This window comes from Vombatus ursinus, unplaced genomic scaffold, assembly GCF_900497805.2.
Source record: "Vombatus ursinus unplaced genomic scaffold, bare-nosed wombat genome assembly UNPS02014786.1, whole genome shotgun sequence".
NCBI lineage: Eukaryota > Metazoa > Chordata > Mammalia > Diprotodontia > Vombatidae > Vombatus > Vombatus ursinus.
This window is the reverse complement of record NW_020954564.1, coordinates 37985499-38007539: the sequence shown is the minus strand read 5'-3', so window position 1 is coordinate 38007539 and position 22041 is coordinate 37985499. Positions and strand designations below refer to the sequence as shown.

The 22041-nt window shown below is 43.7% G+C and overlaps 1 protein-coding gene across 2 annotated transcripts in view; it reads left to right on the top strand.

Annotated features, from left to right (window-relative positions):
- Nucleotides 1-592: 592 nt before the first annotated feature.
- The window catches only part of LOC114047044 (astrotactin-2), a 1078351-nt gene continuing 1056902 nt past the window's right edge, over nt 593-22041 (top strand). The window contains exon 1 of one of the 2 annotated variants that reach the window (XM_027867715.1): nt 593-1055. In XM_027867715.1, coding sequence (XP_027723516.1) covers nt 593-1055 — 463 coding nt within the window. The remainder of the gene's footprint in view (nt 1056-22041) is intronic. The other variant, XM_027867716.1, reaches the window with a different exon arrangement.

The following is a 22041-nucleotide window of genomic DNA, read 5'->3' as shown; positions in this document are numbered from 1 at the left end:
ACCTTGAGGGGACAAGAGGGAAGGATGGTTATTGGGGGGTGGGGGTGGGGGGGTGAAAGGGAGAAGCAGTTCAATATTGGGGATATGAGAGGAAGGGGAAGATGTTGGGGGAGGGGGGCAGATCGGAGAAGGGAGGGGCAATGTGAAGTACTAGGAGTTGGAGGAGGGAGGGGGTAGAGAAGCTGCCGCTGAATCCGGGGCAATGCTAGGGTGAAGGGCAGGATTAAATTGGGGTGCAGGGATCCCAGGGAGTTGGACTCTTAAGGTCTTAGGCGATAGGTGGTCACTGCGGCGAGCCTAGAAGGTGAATGGGGAGGGGGTGGCACAGGGCGGGGGCCGAAGCTGAGTGGGTCCCGGGCTGAGCCGTGGTGGGGGCGGCGGGGCTGGGGAGGCGGTGCGGGGTGGGGGGGGGCGGTCCAGGGCCGATCGGGAGGCGGAGCCCTGGAGCTGGGGGCTGCTAGAAAGCGACTCACTCGGCTCCTTCCCTTCTAGCGTCCTTGTTCTCCTCCAGTCTCCATCTCCACCACCAAAGCCCCCCGTACCTGCCTCTTGGTGCGCCCTCCCGGGCTGCAGCTTCGCGGCCCCCTCAGGCATGGCCGACCCGAGCAGCCCCGGGCTCGGGCTCCGGTGGCGGCTGCGGCTCCGGCTCCGCCTAGGCTCGGGCTCCGGCCGCCCGTCTCTGCTGCCGCCGCCTCCCTCCGCTCCCGCCCCGCTGCTCCCTCTTCTCCTGCTGCTGGCCAGCGGGCCCGGCTCCTCTGCCTCCCGGGAACCCGACAGCTCGTGCCGGCTGAAGACGGTCACCGTGTCCACGCTGCCAGTGCTACGGGAAAGCGACATTAGCTGGAGCGGCGGCCGGGCCGGGGCCGCCACCGCCGCTGCAGCCGCCGCAGCAGCCGCCGCGGCGGCCGGCTCTCTGGGCTCAGGAGGCTCCGGCTCGGGCGGCCCGGGCAGCCCCGCAGAGTCCCGGCTTCTGCTCTTTGTGCGCAACGAGCTGCCCGGGCGCATCGCAGTGCTGGACGACCTGGACAACACGGAGCTGCCGTTCTTCACTCTGGGTAAGAGGCGGAACCCGGGGGTAGGAGGAGGCATAGTATAGTGGGACCCAGAGGTGGGAGTCCGGAGCTCAGTCTGTCTCCCTCTCGCTGGACTGTCTCTCTGGGATGTGTCTCCATTGGGCATCATATTTCGGAGCTCAAACAATCCCCAGGGCCCTAATCATCCGCTCGAGAGCGAACCCCCGATTAACCCGCGTACATCTCTGGCTTGGGGCCCGAAGAGTTAGCCCAGGGCCCCAGGGGGCGTGGGGAACGAGGTCCTTGCATTGTACCTGGAGACCGTCCTGAACGAGACTAGAGAGATAGGGGGAAAGGGGGGGGGGGGGGGGGAGCTGTGATCAGAGATGAGAGGAAGGGGCACCCCTTCACCACCATCAACTCTGTCAGGAGACCAGCGCACAGGTGGTTCGAGTGTGTTACGGGAGTGGGAGCAGCTGGCAGCAAGGTGCCGGGGGAGAGGATAGGGGATGACAGCTTGTGGATTTGGAATTTTGTTCCCTTTGGGGATTGGGACGAGAGTTAGTGGGAACCAAATTTCCTACCGAAGGTACCTTAGTGCTTGGAATCAATGTTGGGACACCTGGGTTTGGAGCAGTGGAGATCTAAAGAGAGCAGAGTGCTATTCAGGGCAGACTCCGGGGCACAGAGGGCAAGGAAAGAAGGTCTCCCCCTATCTTCCCCCCTCCGGGGCGCTGTCGTGCTGAAAGAAGAGTTTAATAGACGCATGCACTAGTTAACTATGTGTATTGGGGGAAATAGAGGAAATTGGGGAAGATGGGACAGACCCTATACTGGAGCAAATGACCTCCTACCCTCACCCCCTATTCCTTTTCAGTAACGGAATCTTCTGCTCTAGGGATTTGGCAGAGTGGGCAGATCCTTAATGAAAAATGTTGTCTAGATTATCGTCTGGTTACGATCTGAATGTGCCCAGTATAAGGATGACCCTGTTGTCTCTCAGGGTTTTTCCTGAAAATCGCGTGGGAAAAGGGTAGAACATTAGTGTGAGATCTGTCTCCAGATCTGTGCTGACACAATGCGGTAGCAAAGTCTGGTCAGTGGCATTGGAACCCCCTATTTCTTGTCTGCTTATGCCTTGTCCCCTTGTCTCTACTCCTTTCTTAGGGCACAGCTCCCCTGGCTTAGCACTTGATTTTCTGCAAATAATAACTTGCAGGACTTGAAAAAATAACAGTGAAGGCAGAACTTAATCAGAAAGTTCCGGGGCAGACTGACGCCTGCTCTGTTTGGCCAAGTCCCCAAGGAGCGTTCCCTTCAGGGCTATCAGAAGAGTGGCTGTTTTTCCTCTTTGTATCTTAATTATCTATAGCACTCAAAAATTTTTTTTTTCTCCTCTCCCTCTCTCTAGTTGTCTCCTCATCCCTATCCGTCCACTCATTTAGGAGCAAGAGAAAGATTTATTAATAGAGTCTGGCCAATGAGACACAAGCTCACCCTTCTGCTATTTATTGAAGGACCCCCTCCTCCCTTGGTCTGTCCCAAATTCTTCTCAGTCCTTCCTGGGAGGCAAGAGCTGTGGGATTCTGTTCTGGATGCAGATGGGGGCTTTTGGCCTGTGTTCCCTTCTAGGAAATATCTGTCAAAAGACAGAGGGACACTTTCTTCCCATTCTGTCATCACTCAACTCTTGCTCACTTCAGAAAGAGAACTTGGAGAGATGTAGCTGAGAGGACTGAGGAAAATTGGATTAAAAGTAAGAGCACATGAGTTCAGATCAGAGCTCTTTTTACTACCTATGACCTTGGGCAAGTAATTTCAGCTCTCTGAGCCTCATTTTGCTCCTCTGTAAAATAAAATGGGTGGACTAGATAATTTCTAAAGTCCATTCCAACTCTAAAATGCTATGATACAAAGATGCTATAAAGAATGGGAACAAAATGCCTGAATACAAATTGAATTCCTCTTTCTCCTGCTCTTCCCAAAGCTCTGAACTTCCTCTTCTGTGTAAAAAGGCAGCAGATGGGCACTTGACACTGCTCTGCTCCACTCAGTCCCAGGTTTTCTTTCCTCTTTTAGCCCTCAAGTCTACAGTAACTAGAGTGCTCTTGGTTTCCCTGAGAGAAGGCTGGAGGTGGGGTGGTGAGGTGGGGCAGGCACATCAAGTTTAAGGTTCCTTCTTTGGGGCTTCCCAGGGCAATTTATCTCACTTCTGTGGAAAAGCACATTCCTTCCCCTATAGTGTCCATTCTGCCTAGAAGGATAAAAAGGTGTTGAGGAGGAGATGATACACCACTGTGGATCAGCTTTGTGCCCCCTTTCACCTGGGCTCTTAGGGTCCAGTATTGGCTCCATGCCACATATAGCACAGGAAATATTGGACTCCTAGCTCAGCCTGCTGGTTCCAGCCTTAGAGCTCAGCTCTCTGATCTTGTCAGTGAAGCAGCCAGGGTTCTCCTTAGGCTCACTACTGCCCCCTTCCCCTTCTTCTGGTTCTTGGCTTCTGAGGAGGCATGCCGCAGGTCACTGAACTGAGGGACTCAGAGACTCCTGGAACGCCAAACTTCCTCTCCCCCAGCATTCTACCTTAACTGAGCAGACTATGTCACCCAACTGTACCAAGGTTTCCTGAGTCCTTACGGCTTGGGTCCAACAGATTGAGAGACCCAAATGGCAGTATTACAAGAGAGAATACGAGCAGCTTAGGGAATAGGAGAATGAGAACCTCAGAACCTTGGGGGTGGGGGTGAAGGGGAGGAAGTTCCTGTTTGGCTGCTTGGGAAGCTGCCCTAGACCAGACTGCCCGAGGGTTTGGTGTCTTGTGTTTTAACACATGGTCAGGATTTTTTCAGAAAAGCCCTGATCCCAATGATTGAACAGATGAAATCATGGCATGGAAATGACTGGAACCAGAAGTATACTATAGGAAGCTAAAAATCCTATATTCTCACAACTGTTTGCCATGGGCAGTTGTATCTCTAGAATTCTTCTCCTCTCTCCCTCTAAGAATTTCCATTCTCACTAGGAGTCTTTATAAATGTTTTGTGATTAGAAAGTACCAGAAATTGTGGAGGCTGTGAAGTATAGTTCCATTCCTTGAGGTTAACCCCCCACCCACCTTGTAGATGATTTTCCTCTTTATCCTACTGTGATCTGTTCCTGGAGATTTGCCTACTTCTGGGGTATGCCCTCCCCATCTCTCTCTTCTGCCCTGCGCCAGGGACCTGTGGTGGTGCTGCTTCCCGCTGGGGAATTTGGCGAGCATCGGCAGCAAGCAGATGGCTGGGGATGGATGGCAGGAGCTATACAGAGAAACGGAGGCTTTTTATTTGTATTGGTCTGAGACTGTTTTCGGGTAAACACTGGGTGCACAGTGAGCTTTGTGGAGAGACCTACAACTGGCTAGAAAGGGAAGATTTGGTATTCCTGCCATCACCTCTTCCCTAGGCCTCATGGTCTTAGAGACACTAGTCTCCACCTACCTAACCATTCGGTCAGTTTCCTGCCTCTGAAGAATTCCCATGCCATATGTTCCTCCAATAGGAGTAGACATTTCCATTTTCTCTTGCTTCTGACCAGAGAGGAGATCTGGAGTTTATGAGTGCCTCCATCTGATGAAGTCTGTGGTCGTTGCTCAAGGAGAGATGTCAGTGAGATGTACCAAGCCTCTGATGATTGTCTGGGGCTACGAGGAGGTGGTAGTGTCTGATGAGGCTACATTTAGGTCCTTGGGGGCAATTTGCTCTGTTTATTCATTCTAGTGACCCAGCATCACACTATCCAACTGATCCCCTGGGATTAAAAGTCCTCTTGGGTCCCTAAGGTGAATATTAAGAGATCATACCACCTCACCCAATATGGCTGTTTGTGATCTACAGATTTCTCCTTGCACAACTAGTCTCCTCTGTAAGCTGGACTCTGAAATCCTCCCTTCATTATTTTTTCTCAAGTTGTCATCCCTCCCTGTCACCCTCTGCCTAGTGTCCTAAACAATTTACCCTGCTTTTGACTGGTGTGGAGGTGAATTACAAGTGCTATTTCTTTCTGCATCTCCCCTGCCTTCATCTCTTCCTTTGTTGGCTTGCATTACCTTCCCTGGATAAATAAATGGGTCTTTCCTTCCCAGATGGGAATGATCAAAAATCAGAAAGGGATAAAGGTCCTAAAATCCATATTTCTTGGTATAGAAGACCTAAATGCAGAAAAAATAGCTGCTTCCAAAATAGAGAAGAGTAGGACTGAAATTCCACTAGGACAATAGCAAAGCAAAGATTTATTGAGCATCTTTTGAATGCTAGATACTGTGGGGGATACAACCCTGAATTAGACGTAGTCCTTGATATTGTGGAATATACCATGGAGTTAAGGAGATAGGGCTTAAAAGTTAAATAACTAGTGAAGGATAGAGGCAAACCATTTGGTATTTCATCAAGGATCTTTTCCCTTCTTTAGGTATGTGTGTGTATATGTGTATGTGTGTGTTTAATTTTAAGACAATATAGGAGATGCCAGTCACAAGACTGTATATAATTAAGTGACAGAGGAGCAAGACATTGGTCCAGAGGAGAAGTCATTGGATTGAAGCGGTCTGGGAAAGTTTTACTGGAGTAAGGTTGGCTGGGCCTTGAAACAGGATTTGGATACTATTGATGGTTTAGAGTAAAACAAGGAAGCTGATGTTACCTACCTGGAAGATGAATAGGAAGCAAGAGGAAAGCAAGTGAGATAGTGTTATTTGGGAATTGCAATGATTTAACCTTATAACTAATGTTAGTCTTTGGGCAAGTCACTTATATCTCTGGGCCTTAGTTTCCTTATTTGTATAAAGAAGGGGCTAAGCTACATGATGATACTCCTATTGTTATATTTCTGTTTAACTCTGGAAGATAGGTAATACAAGCAAGGTTACCTCCATTTTACATATGAGGGGGGAAATTGTGACTTGCTCATGGCCACATGATAATAAGAATAGGGGTCTGTATTTGAACCCAGATCATCTCTAAGTTCGCTTTTATCCTTGACATTCTATACAATTATAATTACGAATGCTATCAGTTATATGATGGTCATCCCAACCTTTCTCAATCATCACCCTTCTTTTGTTACTTGGAGAATTGGGGAAGAAGTGGTCAAATAGGAAAGAGTTTGGCTAGAAGAGGTAGCTAGTTCAGGTCTCCTGGGTTCAGTCTTTTCATGTCTCCTCCTCTCGCTCTTCCTTTCTACCACTCCCTTCCCCCTCCCCATCTCCCCTTTCCCCTGCACCCCCCTCCCCTGAGCACCTACCCAAAGGCAGCCCAGATCTTATTTGGGATTTAGTTTTGATTTTAACACATACATCTAAATATGTCTTTCCCACTGTACTTAATAGCAACCAGAGGAGGGGAAGTTCAGTTGTTTACCACCAGCTTTGATTCAGGAAAAAAAAGGAAAAGAGAATTTAATAACCTTACTTTGTCTTAACATCTCTCAGTAATTTCCTTTGTCATGTAAAGCATGTAACTGAGGGGGTGTACAGTGTCTTGTGGGGGGAGGCTATGGAGGAGAAAGAGAACTTGGGCACATGCAAGTTCAAACTTTCTCTTCTCAGGGTTTTTTTTTTTTTTAGCTATAGGTCAGGGCTTCCTTGGAAATGTGGCTTTAAAGGGCCAGAGAGGACTACTGGTAGGAAGAAAATGACCTCTTCAGATTGACAAAGTAGACTGCTTAAATTTCAGGATTTAGAATTGGAACAACATCAGAGATAATCTAATCCATCCATTTCATATTACAAATAAGGAAACTGAGGCCCAGAGAGAGGTCACTTTCCCACTTTTCCAAGATTATACTGATAGTAACAGAGTCAGAACTCAAATTCAGGTACTCAAAATGCATTCTTTTTCTTTTAATTAGGGCAAAATTGCCTCCATCTGGTCAGACTCCAGTTCAGGTAAGATACTTCCCTTTACAATGAAGGACAGGACCTTCTGTGCAACTTAGAGTTTTAGAGAGCTGCCTAGAGCATTGAGAGGTAAATGACTTGTGTAGGGTCACAAAACCAATGAGGTTATCAGTACTTGGATCCTTGTCTTCCTGGCTTTAAGTCCTGCTCTGTATTCACTCTGCTTCTCCATATTCTTGGAATGAGGCATACATCAGTATACAGTTGGAAGGCTATGGCATATTTTTTTTCTTCTTTGCCTCACTATATTGTCAATTGCATTTTTCTTTTCCATGTTATATGAGGATTTCATAATGGCTGGCAGCATCCTGGGGTGTCTCTAGCTAGAGACTAGTGCTGTCAGGTAGCAGTCTGATTCCACTTCTTCCTAGCCCCCAATTCCCTCTTAAAATTCCCACTTTGCTCATTCAAATCTGATTATTGCATCTTTTTTGAGAGTCTCTCTACCCCAGAAGTAGCTGTGTTCCTGGTAGTTTTTTTCAGTGATCTAGAAGTAACATAAATGTATTTTTTTGTTGGAAAATGTAGATAAGGGATTAGATGGATGGTGGTATAGCAGATCATTTTTTCCCATTGTTTAGAGGCAAGAGGGTAGGAAGAGGTGGGCTCAGTCAGCTGAGATTCCAGGGCTAAACACAACCCTGATTTTCTGGAACCACAGAAGCAAAAAGAAAACTACGGTTGTGAGCCGTGGCATGGCTGAGAGCCTGACCATTTGTACCAGCTCCGAGTACTGAATTGGCCCTGTGGGAGGTAGCTCATTCTGTGTATCTTAATCAGTGTACGCTGAATCCAGGAGTTAGCTTACTCTGAGCTGGCTAGCTTTCCCTGTTCCACAGAGGCTCCTACCTTTTAGCACCCCCTTTGTTAGAAACCCATTTATACCTGGCTGCCTTCAGAAAGACCAGAGCCGGGGAGGGGGATAGCAGATGACGAATTTGGAGGAAAATGCAAGCCTTGGGATAAATCTAACAGAAAGCATCACCATGACAGATGATGTTAATGATGTGCTAGAAAGAACTGAGTATATCTCAGACTCTGGACCCAGGCTGACAATTACAACCTCGTTCTCTTCTTCCTTCCCCTTCCCACCCTCTAACAGGGTAGGGTAGAGGAGAAAGAGAGAGCGAGTCCTCTGGGGAAATAGAGTGTTATCCTTACAGGAATGATATTAGCTTATTAAAATACTTATGAGTTTGGGGGTGACTTGTTGCCTTTGGGGGAAGGAGGGAAGACTTTCCTCTCCCCCTTATTAATCAGGAGGTCTTTAGAGAACAAAGGGAAAGAGGTTACTTTTCCCAGGGAGGAGAAAACCCAATGAGCAAGGGTATTTTCACAGGTCCTCCAGCTAGAGAGATACAGCCTCTTTAAAGAGCCCTTGCTTTTCCAAGTACCTATACTGACCAGCTAGTGGCAACAGAAGATAAACTATAGCAGGGAAAGGGAAGCAGCTCCTTTTCAACTGAATTTCAAGACAATCTTTCTAGAGGATGCACAGAAAGGAGGGTGACCAGTGTTGCCTATTTTCTACTCATTTCTCACATGCTTTATTTTCCCCCTCACTTTCCCAGCCTCTTTTTTGGAGAGCAGAAGCTGATCAGGTCCTACAGCACTCAAGATTCAGCTGGCCCCAACAGTGCACTACTATGGTAGAGCACTGGATAGGGAGTAAAGAATCTGGGATTCAATCCTCATTTAATTGATTACTTGCTCAAGGGCACATGAGTAACTTCTCCTCTCTAGGCCTCAGTTTCCTCATCTGTAAAATGAGAAAATTATACTAGAGGATCTCTAAGGATCTTTCTGGCTTTAGATCCTATGAATTCAATGTGGACATGTATCTCAATAAAGTCTAGGATTTATATTTTTGTTCAGTTGTGCTTGACTTTTCATGACCTCATTTGGGGTTTTCTTGGCAGAGATATTGGAGTGGTTTTGCCATTTCCTTGTGGAGCTCATTTTATAGATGAGGAAACTGAGGCCGATGGGGTGAAGTGATTTGCCCAGGCTCACACAGCTAGTAAGTGTCTGGGACCAGATTTGAACTTGGGAAGATGTCTTCCTGACTCCAGGCCCGGCACGCTATCCACTATACTACCTAGCTGCCCTAGGATTTATATAAATCTTTACATATGTTATCTCATTTGAGCCTTACAGTGATCCTGTGGAGTAAGTGCTATTAGTATCCCCATTTTATAGATGAAGAAACTGAGGCTGAGAGGGTTTAATGGTTAAATGACTTGTCCAAGGGGGACCCAACTTATTTGCATGTGAGAACTTAGAATTGCGCCTTCTCACTCTTTTATAACCCACCACAACCTTCATAACTCCCAATCTTCACTAATATGACCCATTTAACACTGACTTTTCACCACAGAATTACTGTTCTGACCTGTTATATCTGTGTGTGTGTCTGTGTGTCTGTGTGTGTGTGTGTTATTGCCATCAAATCATACGCATGAATGTGAGGTGGATACTGGACTTATCAGGAAGCTCTGGGTTCCAAGGCTGCCTCAGGTATTTACTAGATAACATGACCATTGATGAGTCATTTCATTTCTACAAGCCTCTGTTTTCCCATCTCCATAATGGGAATAGTAACATCCATAGTTATCTGCCTTGTGGGCTTAAATGGTATAATATATGGTAAATGCTTCTGAAACTTTAATGTACTATATAAATGTCAGCTGCTATTATTACAAATCAAAAAGAAACCAATTATATAAGGCAAATATGAGCCCTGAACTCAATCTAACAACCTTCTGAAGGGGCATTCAAAGTATTTTTAGAACAGACTCAGAAAAAAAAAGGAATCCCTGAATTACGTTACTTTCATTTATACTTTTTGTTTTTATATCACTTTCATTTCCAAATATAACCCTTTTTCCCTCCCCTCCTTATCCATTTATTTATCCTTTGTAACAAAGAATAATATTTTTTAAGAGTGGAGAGAGCAGTTGATTTCAACAAAACCAGTTAAGACATTACTTATGACTGACAGTATATAAAATATTTCATACCCATAGTTCCCCAACTTTGCAAAGACAGGCAGAAATTCTATTTTCCCAAATCTTCTCCAGAACCGAGCTTGGTCATTACTATAATATTTTGTTTTGTTGTAACCTTTGCATGTTAAAGAGGGGTAGGGAGGAAAGGAAGTTGGTCTATCAGCCAAAAAATACTTAGCTCTGTTAGCTAGCTTTGTGACTTTGGGCAATTCTTTGCTCCATCCTGGGTCTAATCTTCTGCATGTATAAAACAAAGTTGGACTAGAAGATAACTAAGGACTCTGCTTTACCTGTGCAATCCCATGAAAGTCTGTGTAGTATTTATAGTGAAAATAAAGTTGGGTCTGAAGCAGTGAGGCTCCATTTCAATTCCAAGTTCACTCAATTCATTGGGAGGAGCCTTACTACCTGAGGAACTTAGTCTCTTTGTGCCTTAAATCTTTAAAATGCTTATACTTACTACCTCACAGAATGTCTTGGGTGGGGGAAGACTGGGGACACTATATAGAAGTAGGAGTTATAGTTCTGAGCCTTTGGATAGAACATGCCTCCCACTGCTGTGGTCCTCTTTTTATTAAACAAGGATAGGGGAATTATAGTTAGGAAAGTAGACAGGGAAGGATGCCAATGGCTGGGTTTGGGTTTAAGTAGGCTTTCAAAGATGGCTAAGGATCATAGGATCATAGATTTAAATCCAGAAGGATTCTCAGATAACATCAAGTTCCCCCACCTAATTTTATAGGTGAGGAAACTGAGGATCAAAGATGTTAAATGGCTTACTCAAGGTCATACAGAGAGCAAATGCAAGGGCCAGGATTAAATACCAGGCCTTACAATTCTAACTAAATCTAGCATTCTTCACTGATAAGGATCATAGTGCAATAGAATTAATGCAATGGGGACCTTAAAGGCCATTTAGTCCATCTATTTAGCATTAGAGATGAGGAAACTGAGGTTAGGTAGGTTGGCAGCTAGATGGTACAGTTGATAGAGTGTCAGGCCTGGAGTCAGGAAGACTTATCTTTCTGAGTTCAAATCTGGCCTCAGACACTTACTAGCTGTGTGACCCTAGGCAAGTCAATTTACCCCTTTTGCTTCAGTTTCCTCATGTATAAAATGAGCTGGACAAGGAAATAACAAATCATTCCATTATTTTTACCAAGAAAACCCCAAAGGGAGTCATGAAGAGTTGGACATGAATCAATAACAATAAAAAGTTAAAGTGACTTGAAGGTCATGTAGGTAGGTAATAAATGATAGGAGGATTTGAACTGAAGTCCTCTGACTCCCAAGCCAGTGATTATTCCATAATACCAAAGAAAAAAAAATATGGCATAAAGTTAGAAATGAACATAACATGACTGTAGGATATTGATAATACCTGATGTGAGCAGAGTGTATATTGGTCGAAAAGGAGGTGTATTGAAAATGGGGAATGTAGGGCAAAATCAAATATTGAACAACTTTGAAAGAAGGATAAGTAGCATTTATATAGCACTTTGTGGTGACAAAGTCTATAACTTTATTTAAGTTAGGTAATCCTAGTATTATACCCACTTTCCATGAGAAAACTAAGGCCCTTACGCACACTGCTCATAATGTAAGAAGGGAATGGAAACGAACATTTATTAAATGCCTACTGTTTATCAGGAGCCCATGTTTCTGGATTGCCAAAGCTAGTGCTCTCTTCTCTATTGAATTCAGAGGTGTTTAGTCTGGGTATCACAGGAAATTGTGAGCCATTAAAGACTGAGCAAATAAGGCAATGAACGTGATCTTTAAGGAATATTAATCTGGCCAAATGTGTGTGAGAAGGAGAGCCTGAAGTTGGAACAAGGAGGAGAGACTGTTGTGATAATGACAACCCATTTGTGGGATAGGGAGTTTAAAATGCCCTTTCAAATCTTCAAGTATTATAGAAATGTGAGCTGTTTGCTATTATCATTATTATTATTATTATTATTACTGGCAGAAGGTCATGGAGACTTGAATATTCACAGTTTGTTATCCTTTTAGTACCCTTCTTCCAAAAATTCCTCTGTCATGTGAATGTGTACAAAGTGCAGAAACATTGGGTTTTCATTCTATTTCCCTCCCCATCCCCATTTAATAGGAAAATAGATTTTGTAGGAACTTTTCTGAGAAAGGACTCTAAAGGCAGCATGCCTAATTATGCAGCTGTCTCCTCAGAATTAGCAACTACTTGGAGGTGGTGGTGGTGGTGGTGGTACAACCTGGAGAATGTCAGAGGTACTTAGCTGCAGTCCTGCCTGGTCAGAGCTCTGTTCTGTGTCTCTGCTCTGCCCAAAGTAACCATCAGCCTATAGATGTATGCACCCCAGTTGTCCCATTCCATCTCCTGGCATTGATGGAGCTCAGTTCCAGTGTGACTTGCAGTCACTGCTATGGCCTTTGAGGTTAACTTCATGAAAGTCAGGCTTTGAAAACTGACTTTGGAAGCTTTCATCCTGAAGTCTCCCTCCATGTTTCCTTGCCCTTCCTCACCTCATTGTGCATGGTCTGGTGGTTTGGCCTCAATGGACCCTGTTGTAGGGGAGTAGAAAGAACTTAGAAACAAGAGGTGGGAGACTCTAACCCTTCATTGTATTATATTTTAATCTAATGCCGTACCCCACATTGTGTTTAATATTTTAATTCTCATAGGGAGACAGTATAGTATACTAGAAAGTGTTGGACTTCAGGTAAGAATTCCTGGGTTCAAATCCTGACTCCAGCACTGACTAGCTTTATAACAATGGGCCACCACATCTCCTGTCTAAGACTCAAGTTCATAGGATTATATGTTAATAGATTTAGAACTAGAAAGGACCTTCCAGTCCAGTAGTCCAAAACCCTCATGTTACATATGGGGACACAGAAATTCAGGTGGTGGAGTGAGTTGCTCAGTTTTACACAAGAAAGTAAGACTAAAGATTGTATTTGAACTTGAGTCCTCTGACTCCAGAATTAGTGTTCTTCCCATTCTGTCACATGGTTTCACTCACCAGTGTTTGGATGTACAGCAAAGATATCAACCATGAAATGGAGTGTTGAGACTGGAACTATATTAAAAATGTAATTGGAAAATATGTAACAAAATAAACAAAAATATGATAAAGCATAGATAATGTCAATATGTGGTATCCTAAATCAATATGTTGTACAAAAATCCTTAAGTGTGGCTTAGGGTCCTTCCCCCACCTCCTTTTTTTTTGAGTGTGATATCATTGGTAAAGGGAGGAAAACCTGCCCTTCTTCCTCTTTGTCTCCCCCTCCAGGACAGCATGAGTTACTGCATCAGATTTTTTTAACAAGTCCTGGAGCACCTGGAAAGAGTTCTTTCACTTTCCTATGACTCATTTTCTCCCACATTCAGGAAGCAGGTTATTGCTATTCTCTGAGTTGAGGATTAGGGGGAGGAAAAACTGAAGAAGAAAAAAAATCTCGGATAGCAGAAGTGGAAGGGTGAGGTAGGTGTATTTAATGAATTCATTTTGATCAATTCATCTTATTCCAACATTTATTTTACATATGACAGAATTAAGATGCCTTAGACCAGTGACCTTCAAGCTTAAGAACTCACCACATAAGTAACCATATTTTACCACACACCCTTAATATGTGAATACTTATTTACAAATTACATATATATAATACTGTACCAATATTTAGGTAACTCATAAAACTTACACAAAAATAGAAAATAATAAAAGGATAAGTTAAAGGTCAACTAATATTTGCTTTTAGAGTTCATAAGAAGACACTGGAATTTAAGTGTGAAGGTGGAATGATTAGACTTGTACTTTATGAAAAATAAATCACCTGGAAGCTGTGTGGAGAATGGATTAGAGAAGGCTGAAACTGAGGCAAAGAGACAAATTAGGAAGCTATTGCAATTGTCCAGGCTGGAAGCGATAAAGCAGTGAACTAGGATGGTAGTTGTGTGGGAAGAGTGAAAGGAAGCCATGTGAAAAATGTAGGACAGGGAGAAAAGACAAAATTTGGCAACTGCTTAGTTAAGTGGAATAAGGGAGAGTTGAAGGGTCAAGGATGAACTAAAGTTGTGAACCTCAGTGACTAGAAAATTGACAGGTTTTTTTGGGGGGGGCACATAATATAATGAGATCTTTGATGCAGATATTAACAGAAAATTGACAGGTTTTTTTTGGAGGGGGGAGGGGTAGATAATGTAATGAGATCTTTGATGCAGATAAAAATCCATCCGTGCATGCTCATCCTGAGAGACTCTTTGTATCACTTGAAAAAAAGATGTGGAAAGGGACCCAAGGGAGGAAGATGGGCAATAGGGCTCTTACACCCTAGCTGTAGCCTTGGAGTATAAAGCCCGCTGTCTGCTACAGATGCCAGGTGATCTGGGGCCAGTGTGTGTGAAGGCTAAGACAAAACCCTACAGTGGGTTGATCGTGCACCCCTTGGGATCATGCCACCTGCTCTCGAGGATGCACATCTACAACACCTTTGGAGACACAAAGGAGTGAAATGATTTGCCCAAAGCCACACTGGCAGTTAATAGCAGAGCCAGCCTTAGAACCCAGTTATTTTGAATCCTGGCCCAGTGTTCTTTCCATTATGGTAGATTGGTTCGTTTTCCCCTTAGAAAGGACAAGAAGGCTAGAATTGAGCATTGATTCCCTGCTGTTTCTGAGGGGGTGGGAGGAGTATCTGGGGTTGCCTGAGGTCGGTCTGCACAGAGAAGCTCTTAGATAGTGAGTCTGAAGCAGGTGGAGGGTGAGCATCCCTCGCTCCCTTCTCCTCAAGCCTGACAAAGCCCTGCTCTCATGCAGCCGGCTAAGTCACGAGTGGCTTTGCAAGCAGCCAAAAAGGGAAAGAAATTTTCCATTAAGTAGCATCAGCAGTAAAGAGATTTCCAGTCACCTGGTAATAGCTGAATTTAGGGGAATCGTTTTCTATATTGGTCAAGGTGGGGACACAGTCATGGGAGGGGGGGTAAGGAACAAATTGTTCACCTACAACAGAGCTGTGAATTGGCTCTGTGTGTGGGGAGGGGGTAGGAAGGGATACATGTCAGGTTTAGCTATAAAGCAATCAGACTGGTTATTTAACAACCAGCAGAACTTACCCATAGAATCATAAAAGAAGAATGCTGGAGCTAGAAGGGACCTTAGAACAAAGCATTATAGAATATAAAACGTCGGAGCTAGAAAGGACTGTAAAACAAAGATTCTTTTAACATAAAATGTTAGTGATGGAAAGGATGTTTAGAGATGATAGAGTCTGACCCCCTTGTTTACAAATAGGGAAACTGAGGCCTTAAAGGCATGGAATTATAGAAATGGATGGCCTCCCCTTAAAGTATTCCCTTTTAAAGGCTGTATCCATATAATGATACAATAAGCCTTGCTTCCTCATTCCAAATAATAGCTAGAGCTCTTTCTAAGAAATTGCCTTTGAGGATTATGATTATTTCTTCTCAAAATTCTCAATGGCAATAAGTCTGGATTTTCTGGGGGTATATTTCTTGGAAATCATCATTTTGTGTCACACATGCTAAATTAGGTACATGGTCAACTGGGGTTTAAAAAACAAAACAAGGTGAAGCCTTGGGAATGAGACTGGTTTCCTTATGATGGGGTAAAACTATCTTTAAAGGAAATTCTTAAAAAAGGTTCCTGAAATAGTGTGAGCAATGGTAGCCCAGGAACATATTTTGGGACAGGATGAAGTAGTGGTAAAAAAAAAAAAAGTATTGGACTTAAAGTTAGGAGACCTGAATTTGGATCATGGGTCTGACATTTTTCTGTGTCACCTAAGGCAAATCATGTAACCTCCCTTACTTGAGCTTCCTTTTCTTATTCTGTGTCTGTCTGATCTCTTTAACTAAATTATGACTGCTAAATGACTTCATCGCCTTCCCATCACAGCAAGTTTCCAGGTGGCTTAAGGTCAGAAGCCTCCATACCAGAGCAATAACTAGGGTAGGGTGACTAGAGCTTTGTCCCAGGTTTTAGACATCTGAGTGATGCATTGTCTCCCTGCTGTAGTCGTCTAGCCCTTTTCCTCCTGATCCTCCCTACTGGTTCCACGTGGTATGAATGTCCTTGCTCAGCCCCTTTCCCAAAATTAATTCCTCTCCGTCTACTGTTTTCCTCCCCTGACTCTTCCCAGGGATCTTTGGCCAGGCTGTCCCCTTTCCCAACACAACTACACCTAATCTATGGGGACTGTCCTTTATGCTACACAGCATGGTGCCAAGTCGGGGAACGTGGGCATTGCTTAAGATCTGTGGCACAGACTTGAGAATCCTGGACCTTCCTGCTCACCAGGTGAGCCTTCCTCACCCTGGTCCTGTATTGTGTCCTCCCCAACAATGCTGCCCCAGGGCCTCCACCCACAGAGACCATCTTAGGGGCTTTTTTGGTTCAGCATCTCTTTTCCTCACACTGTCTTCTGAGATCCCACCTTAGGGCTCTAGGTCTCTCCCACCCTGCTCCCCTTGAAATGAATTTATCCCTTGAGCTAACATTTGTATTTACCATTCTGCTGAATACTACTATCTCCTTGGCTGAGGTTAGGCTTATAGTAGTGACATGATTTGCATGTTGGGTTGCATTTCACCTCCCACCAGCTGAGAAAAGGGAGATTTGATCAAAAAGAAATACAATTTTCTTCCAAAGGCAATTACTAGAGAAAACCCAGAAAGTCACATGAAACACCGGTAGGCACGGTTTTCAGGAGTCCATCCCTTCTCCCCCACCCCCTCCCCACTTCACAACATATGAGACTTTAGATGAGTTACTAGACCTCACTTGGCCTTAGTTTCTCCATGAGTAAATATGAGCAGTTTGGATAGAACAGTCTGTGCGGGTCCCTTCCAGTTTCATGTTTTTCTAATTCTCTGTGGGAGGTAGGATGGGTTGAAATGGAGGGAGGCTCTCCTCCACTGAGCTGCCTAAGGCCAGGGGAAAGTGAAAGGTTGATTCCCTCCCTTCTCTCTTCCCTCCCTCTTCCTCCTCTCCCTTCCCCCTTCCCCAGGGCTCAGAAGATCAATCCACTGACTCTGAACCCAGGTGCAACTCTGAGTTTTCGAGACCAGCCACACTCATTTGTTAGGGAACCTACTTCAATTACTTTCTCCCCTGTCTTCCCCTAGGGAGGGAAATACTGACGGCTAAAAGTAACCAATTACCTGCCTGCCAATAGCTGGGCTGCTACAGTGCGGTTTTTTTTTCCTCCTTTTTTCTTAACCTCTTCACTTCTATTTTTATTCTTGTTCTTTGCTGAGCCTGACTGATCTGTGGAGAGCTTTCTCCCATCACAGGGTCGCCATTTCAAACCTGCTATAAGAAGCAGACCAGAAAATAGGACATAGTCCAAAAACAATTCTGGACTAAATACATGACCTTGGTCAAGTCCCTTCTCCTTTATGGGCCTCAGTTTCCCCATCTATAACATGGCAAGTTGTTTGTTAAGATCTCTTTAAGCTTTAGATGCGATGATCCCAAACAAGTGTTGAGATCTTGAGTCTAGTTCTAGGCCTACCGCTAAATTGCTCTGTGACCTTGGGCATGTCCCTTCCACTCTCTGGGTCTCTTTTGGTCCTCTGTGTGATAGAGCAGTTGCATTTGTTGTTGTTTGATTGTTTTTAGTAGTGTCCAACTCTTTATGACCCCATTTGGGGTTTTCTTGGCAAAGATACTGGAGGGGTTTGCCATTTCCTTCTCCAGCTCATTTTACAGATGAGGAAACTGAGGTAAACAGGGTTAGGTTATTTACCCAGGGTCACACAGCTAGTAAGTGTCTGAGACCAGATTTGAACTCATGAAGATGAATCTTCCTGTCTCTAGGTTGGTCACCTCTACCCATTGTGCTACCTAGCTGCCTTAGTAGTTGTATTAGGTGGTTGTTTAATATCCCTTCCAGCCCTAAAAATTCTGTGATTCCAAGAATACAGGCTGGTGGGGTATCTTATGGCTAGAAAACCCCTGTGGCTGATTAGTACCTCCTTCCACTGTAGGAAGTATTGAGAAAACATATTACATAATTCATGACTGCTTCCCCTCCAGAAGATGAAGGGCAGGCACACCAGCATTGCAGGGACCATGGTGACAAATAAAAGAATTCAGAGAGCTCTTAGGTGGGACGGCTACTGCAGCCTACCTTTCAAGTCTGGGTACAAGGGGAGGTCAATTCTACCTCTTCTTTTTTCTTAAGTGAAAAATGTGTTCATGACTTTTCTCCTATAGGAGCTAGTGGAGTCCTTGGGTATGAATTGCAAGGGCAAAGGACATTTCGCTGTTGTTGGATCATTTTCAGTCACGTCCGGCTCTTTGTTACTCCATCTGAGGTTTTCTTGGCAAAGAGTGGTTTGTCTTTCCTTCTTGAGCTCCTTTTACAGATGAGGAAACTGAGGCAAATAGAGTTCAGTGACTTGCCCAGGGTCACATTAGTAGTAAGTGTCTGAGGTCAGACTTGAACTCATGACAGTGAGTCTTCTTGACTCCAGGACCAACACTCTATTCATTGCACCACCTACCTGCCCCACATAAGACATAAAATAAGATGAATTAGAATTGTATAGTTATAAGAGCTGGGCATAAGGAGTCTTTGGACATGGGTTCTAGCCCCATCTATGTTACTGGCTAGCTCTGTGACTCTGGATAATTTCATTGCTTCTCTCTGGGCTTCAACTTTCTCATATGTAAAAGGAAGAGACTAGGTGGGATGAACACTTAAGTCTCTTCAAAGGACATAAACAAAAATTGATTATGTACCTACTATGTGCCAGGTACTGTGTTAAGTTCTCCTTTGATCCTCACAACAACTCTGGGAAGTAAGCGCAATTATTATCCCCATTTTATAATTGAGAAAACTGAGACAAAGGTTAAGTAACTTGTCCAAGGTCTCACAGCTAGCAAGTGTCTGGGATCTATTTTGAACTCAGTTCTTTTTGATTACAGGTCTAGTACTTTGTTCACTGTGCCAACCAGCTAACTGAGGAAGCTGCCTTCCAAAGCTTTAGAACTGAAAGGGACTAAAGCCTTGAAGGAGATCATTTACTGCAATGCTTTCACTTTACAGATGAAGAACTGAGACTTACGCTAGGTGACCTATTCAAGGTCACGCAGATAGTAAGTGATGGAGTTGGGATTCAAGTGCAGGTTCCTGACTCCAGACTCAAAGCTCTGTCCATTGTATTCTGCTTAGACCAGATGAGGGAATAGAGGACCCAAGAAGGGGAAGTGACTCGCATCAGAACCTATAGCTAGTAAATAGTTGAGTAAAGACTCCCACTCAGGTCGTTTGAATCCAAATCCAGTATTCTTTCTACTAGACTGCACTCTGACCTGATGCAGGGCTTTCACCCAAGAGTTCACATGGCCTTCATCTTGGCCTTCTACATTGGAAGGGAAGCCATTTGACCTGATCCCCTAAAACTGGACTTTTGAATACTTTCCCAGAAAGTGGAAGTAGGAACAAAGAGCTACATTAAACTGAAATCACTGATGGTCATTCTTAGGCCAGAGGATACCTTTATAACTTTGGGGAAAGTTTTGTGTCTGCTAACTTCAGCTTGAGGCTCCAAAGCATGTGTGGGGGCAATTAGAAATCTCTCTCTATCTCTCTGTGTCTCTCTGTGTCTCTCTGTCTCTGTCTTTCTGTCTCTGTCTCCCTTTGTCTTTGTCTCTGTCTCTCTGTATATAAATGTGTGTATATATATATATATGTGTGTGTGTGTGTATATACATATATGTGTGTGTGTATATATGTGTGTGTGTGTCTATACACACATATATATTTGTTAGGGGAGCTAAAAGAAGACACAAAACCCTCTGATCTTGGAAAGGAAAGTGGGAAGGGGGTAGGTCAATTATAAAAGTGAATTGGGGGCGGTTGTTTCTTTTTATCTCATATGATTTGACATGATTGATAAAGCAATCCTCCCCAAAGAAATTTCTCAGTAAATGAGGCAGAATAGCATTGTGCTGGGAAAAATCTCCTGAAATCTAGGTTAGATTTTTATTTCGCAGTTTTTTATTATCTTTAAGAGCCTTTGTAACATGGAATAGTGGAAAGAGAACTAGAGTTTGAGTCAGGAAGAAGTTCAAGTTCTTCCTCCAGTATATAGATTACATAGGCCTGGGCTTGTCATTTAACTACTCTGGGCTCTCAGGCAGCTCTCTGGTGCAGGTCCACATTGGGAAAAGGAGCTCATCACTGGGAGGAAGGAAATGGCAGATCTCATTCCCTTACTCATTCCCTCTCCTGCCAAACTAAGAACTCCTGTCAGAGTTTGAAGAAAATTGAGAATATAGAATGTGAAAATTTGGAGCATCAAAAGGTATAGCCAGGAAGGACCTTAAAGGCTATCTAGTCTTCCGCTCATACTTTGCAGATGAAAAGATTTGCAGGCCAGACAAGTCACTCAGGTTATGTGCTGCTGGGAAGTTCTTTGAGGCTGGACAGCAGGCTGAAAAGGATACCAGACCAATAATTAAAAGAACTAGATTCTGGTATCACTTTTGTCACTAATTTGTTATGTAATTTTACTTTCTTAGGGATTAAGTTTACTCAATTTGTTCCTGGAGAAAGGGTGTTAGATTTGGAGTCAAGGAACCTGCATTGGAATCTTATCTCTGCCTACCTGTGTAACCTGGGGCAAGACCTCAGTTTCATTATCTGTAAAATGAGAAGATAGGGGTATACTTGACTAGTTGTGTCAAACTCTAATAGAAAGTAGAAGGAAGAACTAAACAGGATCCTTGTGGGAGGCATATTGACTTAGAAAACCATGTAAGAGGATTATCTACATTTTATTGTATTTTTATTATATTTTGTTTTTATTACTTTTTAATTTTTTGATACTTATTTATTTTGTATTTTATTTTTACTATTTATTTTGTTAAATATTTCCCAGGGGCTTTTTTTTTATTTTGTTTGTTTTTTTGTTTGTTTTGTTTTGTTTTTTAGTCTTGCTCCAACCACATTTTGGAGGGCAGTGTGTTTAACATTTCTGGACTAGATGATTTGGGTTCTAAATCAATGATCCTTCCAGATTGTTCCAAATCTCTTTTATTTCTATACTTCAGCCATGAAATAATTTTCACCTCTTATTTGCTTTTCACTAATAGGCCTGTGATTATTCAGGGCAGGTATTTTCCCTTTTTATAGATGAGGAGCCTGAGGCTCAGAGAGGTGAATTCTTTTTCTTCAAGGTCACACAACAATTTGTATAACAAAGCCTTGACTAGGGCCCAAGGCCCTTAATCCCTCCTCCAGTGCTTTAAAGCCAAAGCTCTTTTAAACCAGGGAGATGGAGAAATCAGTAAGAGATGAACTGTTTTACAGAAAGATCTGGAAGGACTCATCTTTTAGGCAAATCAGTTAGGTGTTCTCTATAGATTGTGTCCCGTCCTAGCATTGCTTTCTCTGGTTCTGATTCTCTAGCTTCCACATTTGTTGGTGGGAACAGGAGAGAGAAGGGGAGTATATTTTAGCTCTTTGCAAAGTGTCCTAGTAGTTTATGAGGTGCAGAGTATAATTCAAAATCCATTCTTTAGGACATCTTGCCTTATGAAGTCTCCATCAGCGGGAACAATTGGGAATTTGTTTTGACTAAATGGGCACTCTTTTAAAAAATATTTCATTGGTCCTTCCCTCCTTTCCTTCCTGTAGTTCTCAGGGACACTGCATTGATTGCTAAGTCCTTCAGTGGGTAAAGGGATTCTGAGGGGAAAAAAGAGAGGCGTAAGTACGGGAATAGTGTGAAGGCCATAGAGGAACCATAGACTCCATTAACGGGGCACCAGGGGCTAGTAGCTGGCCAAATAAAAAACAATCTCTCCTCCTTCTATATGGGGTCATTTTCCTTGGCCATCACTCACTAGAAAATGGCTTTAGGCCTATGTTGAGGCCTAGAAGAATCCATGTTCCCAACCTCCTTCTGCCTTTACCAATTACTGTATTTGTCTGGCTATATGAAATTCTTCTTACTCTGGGAGAAAAAATGCTGCCAGAATTCCCTGAACCTTACAAACTAACAACAGCCCTATGCTGCTGGGGCTGTGGGTAGAGTGTGGAGAATGAAGGGGAAGGAGGAGGA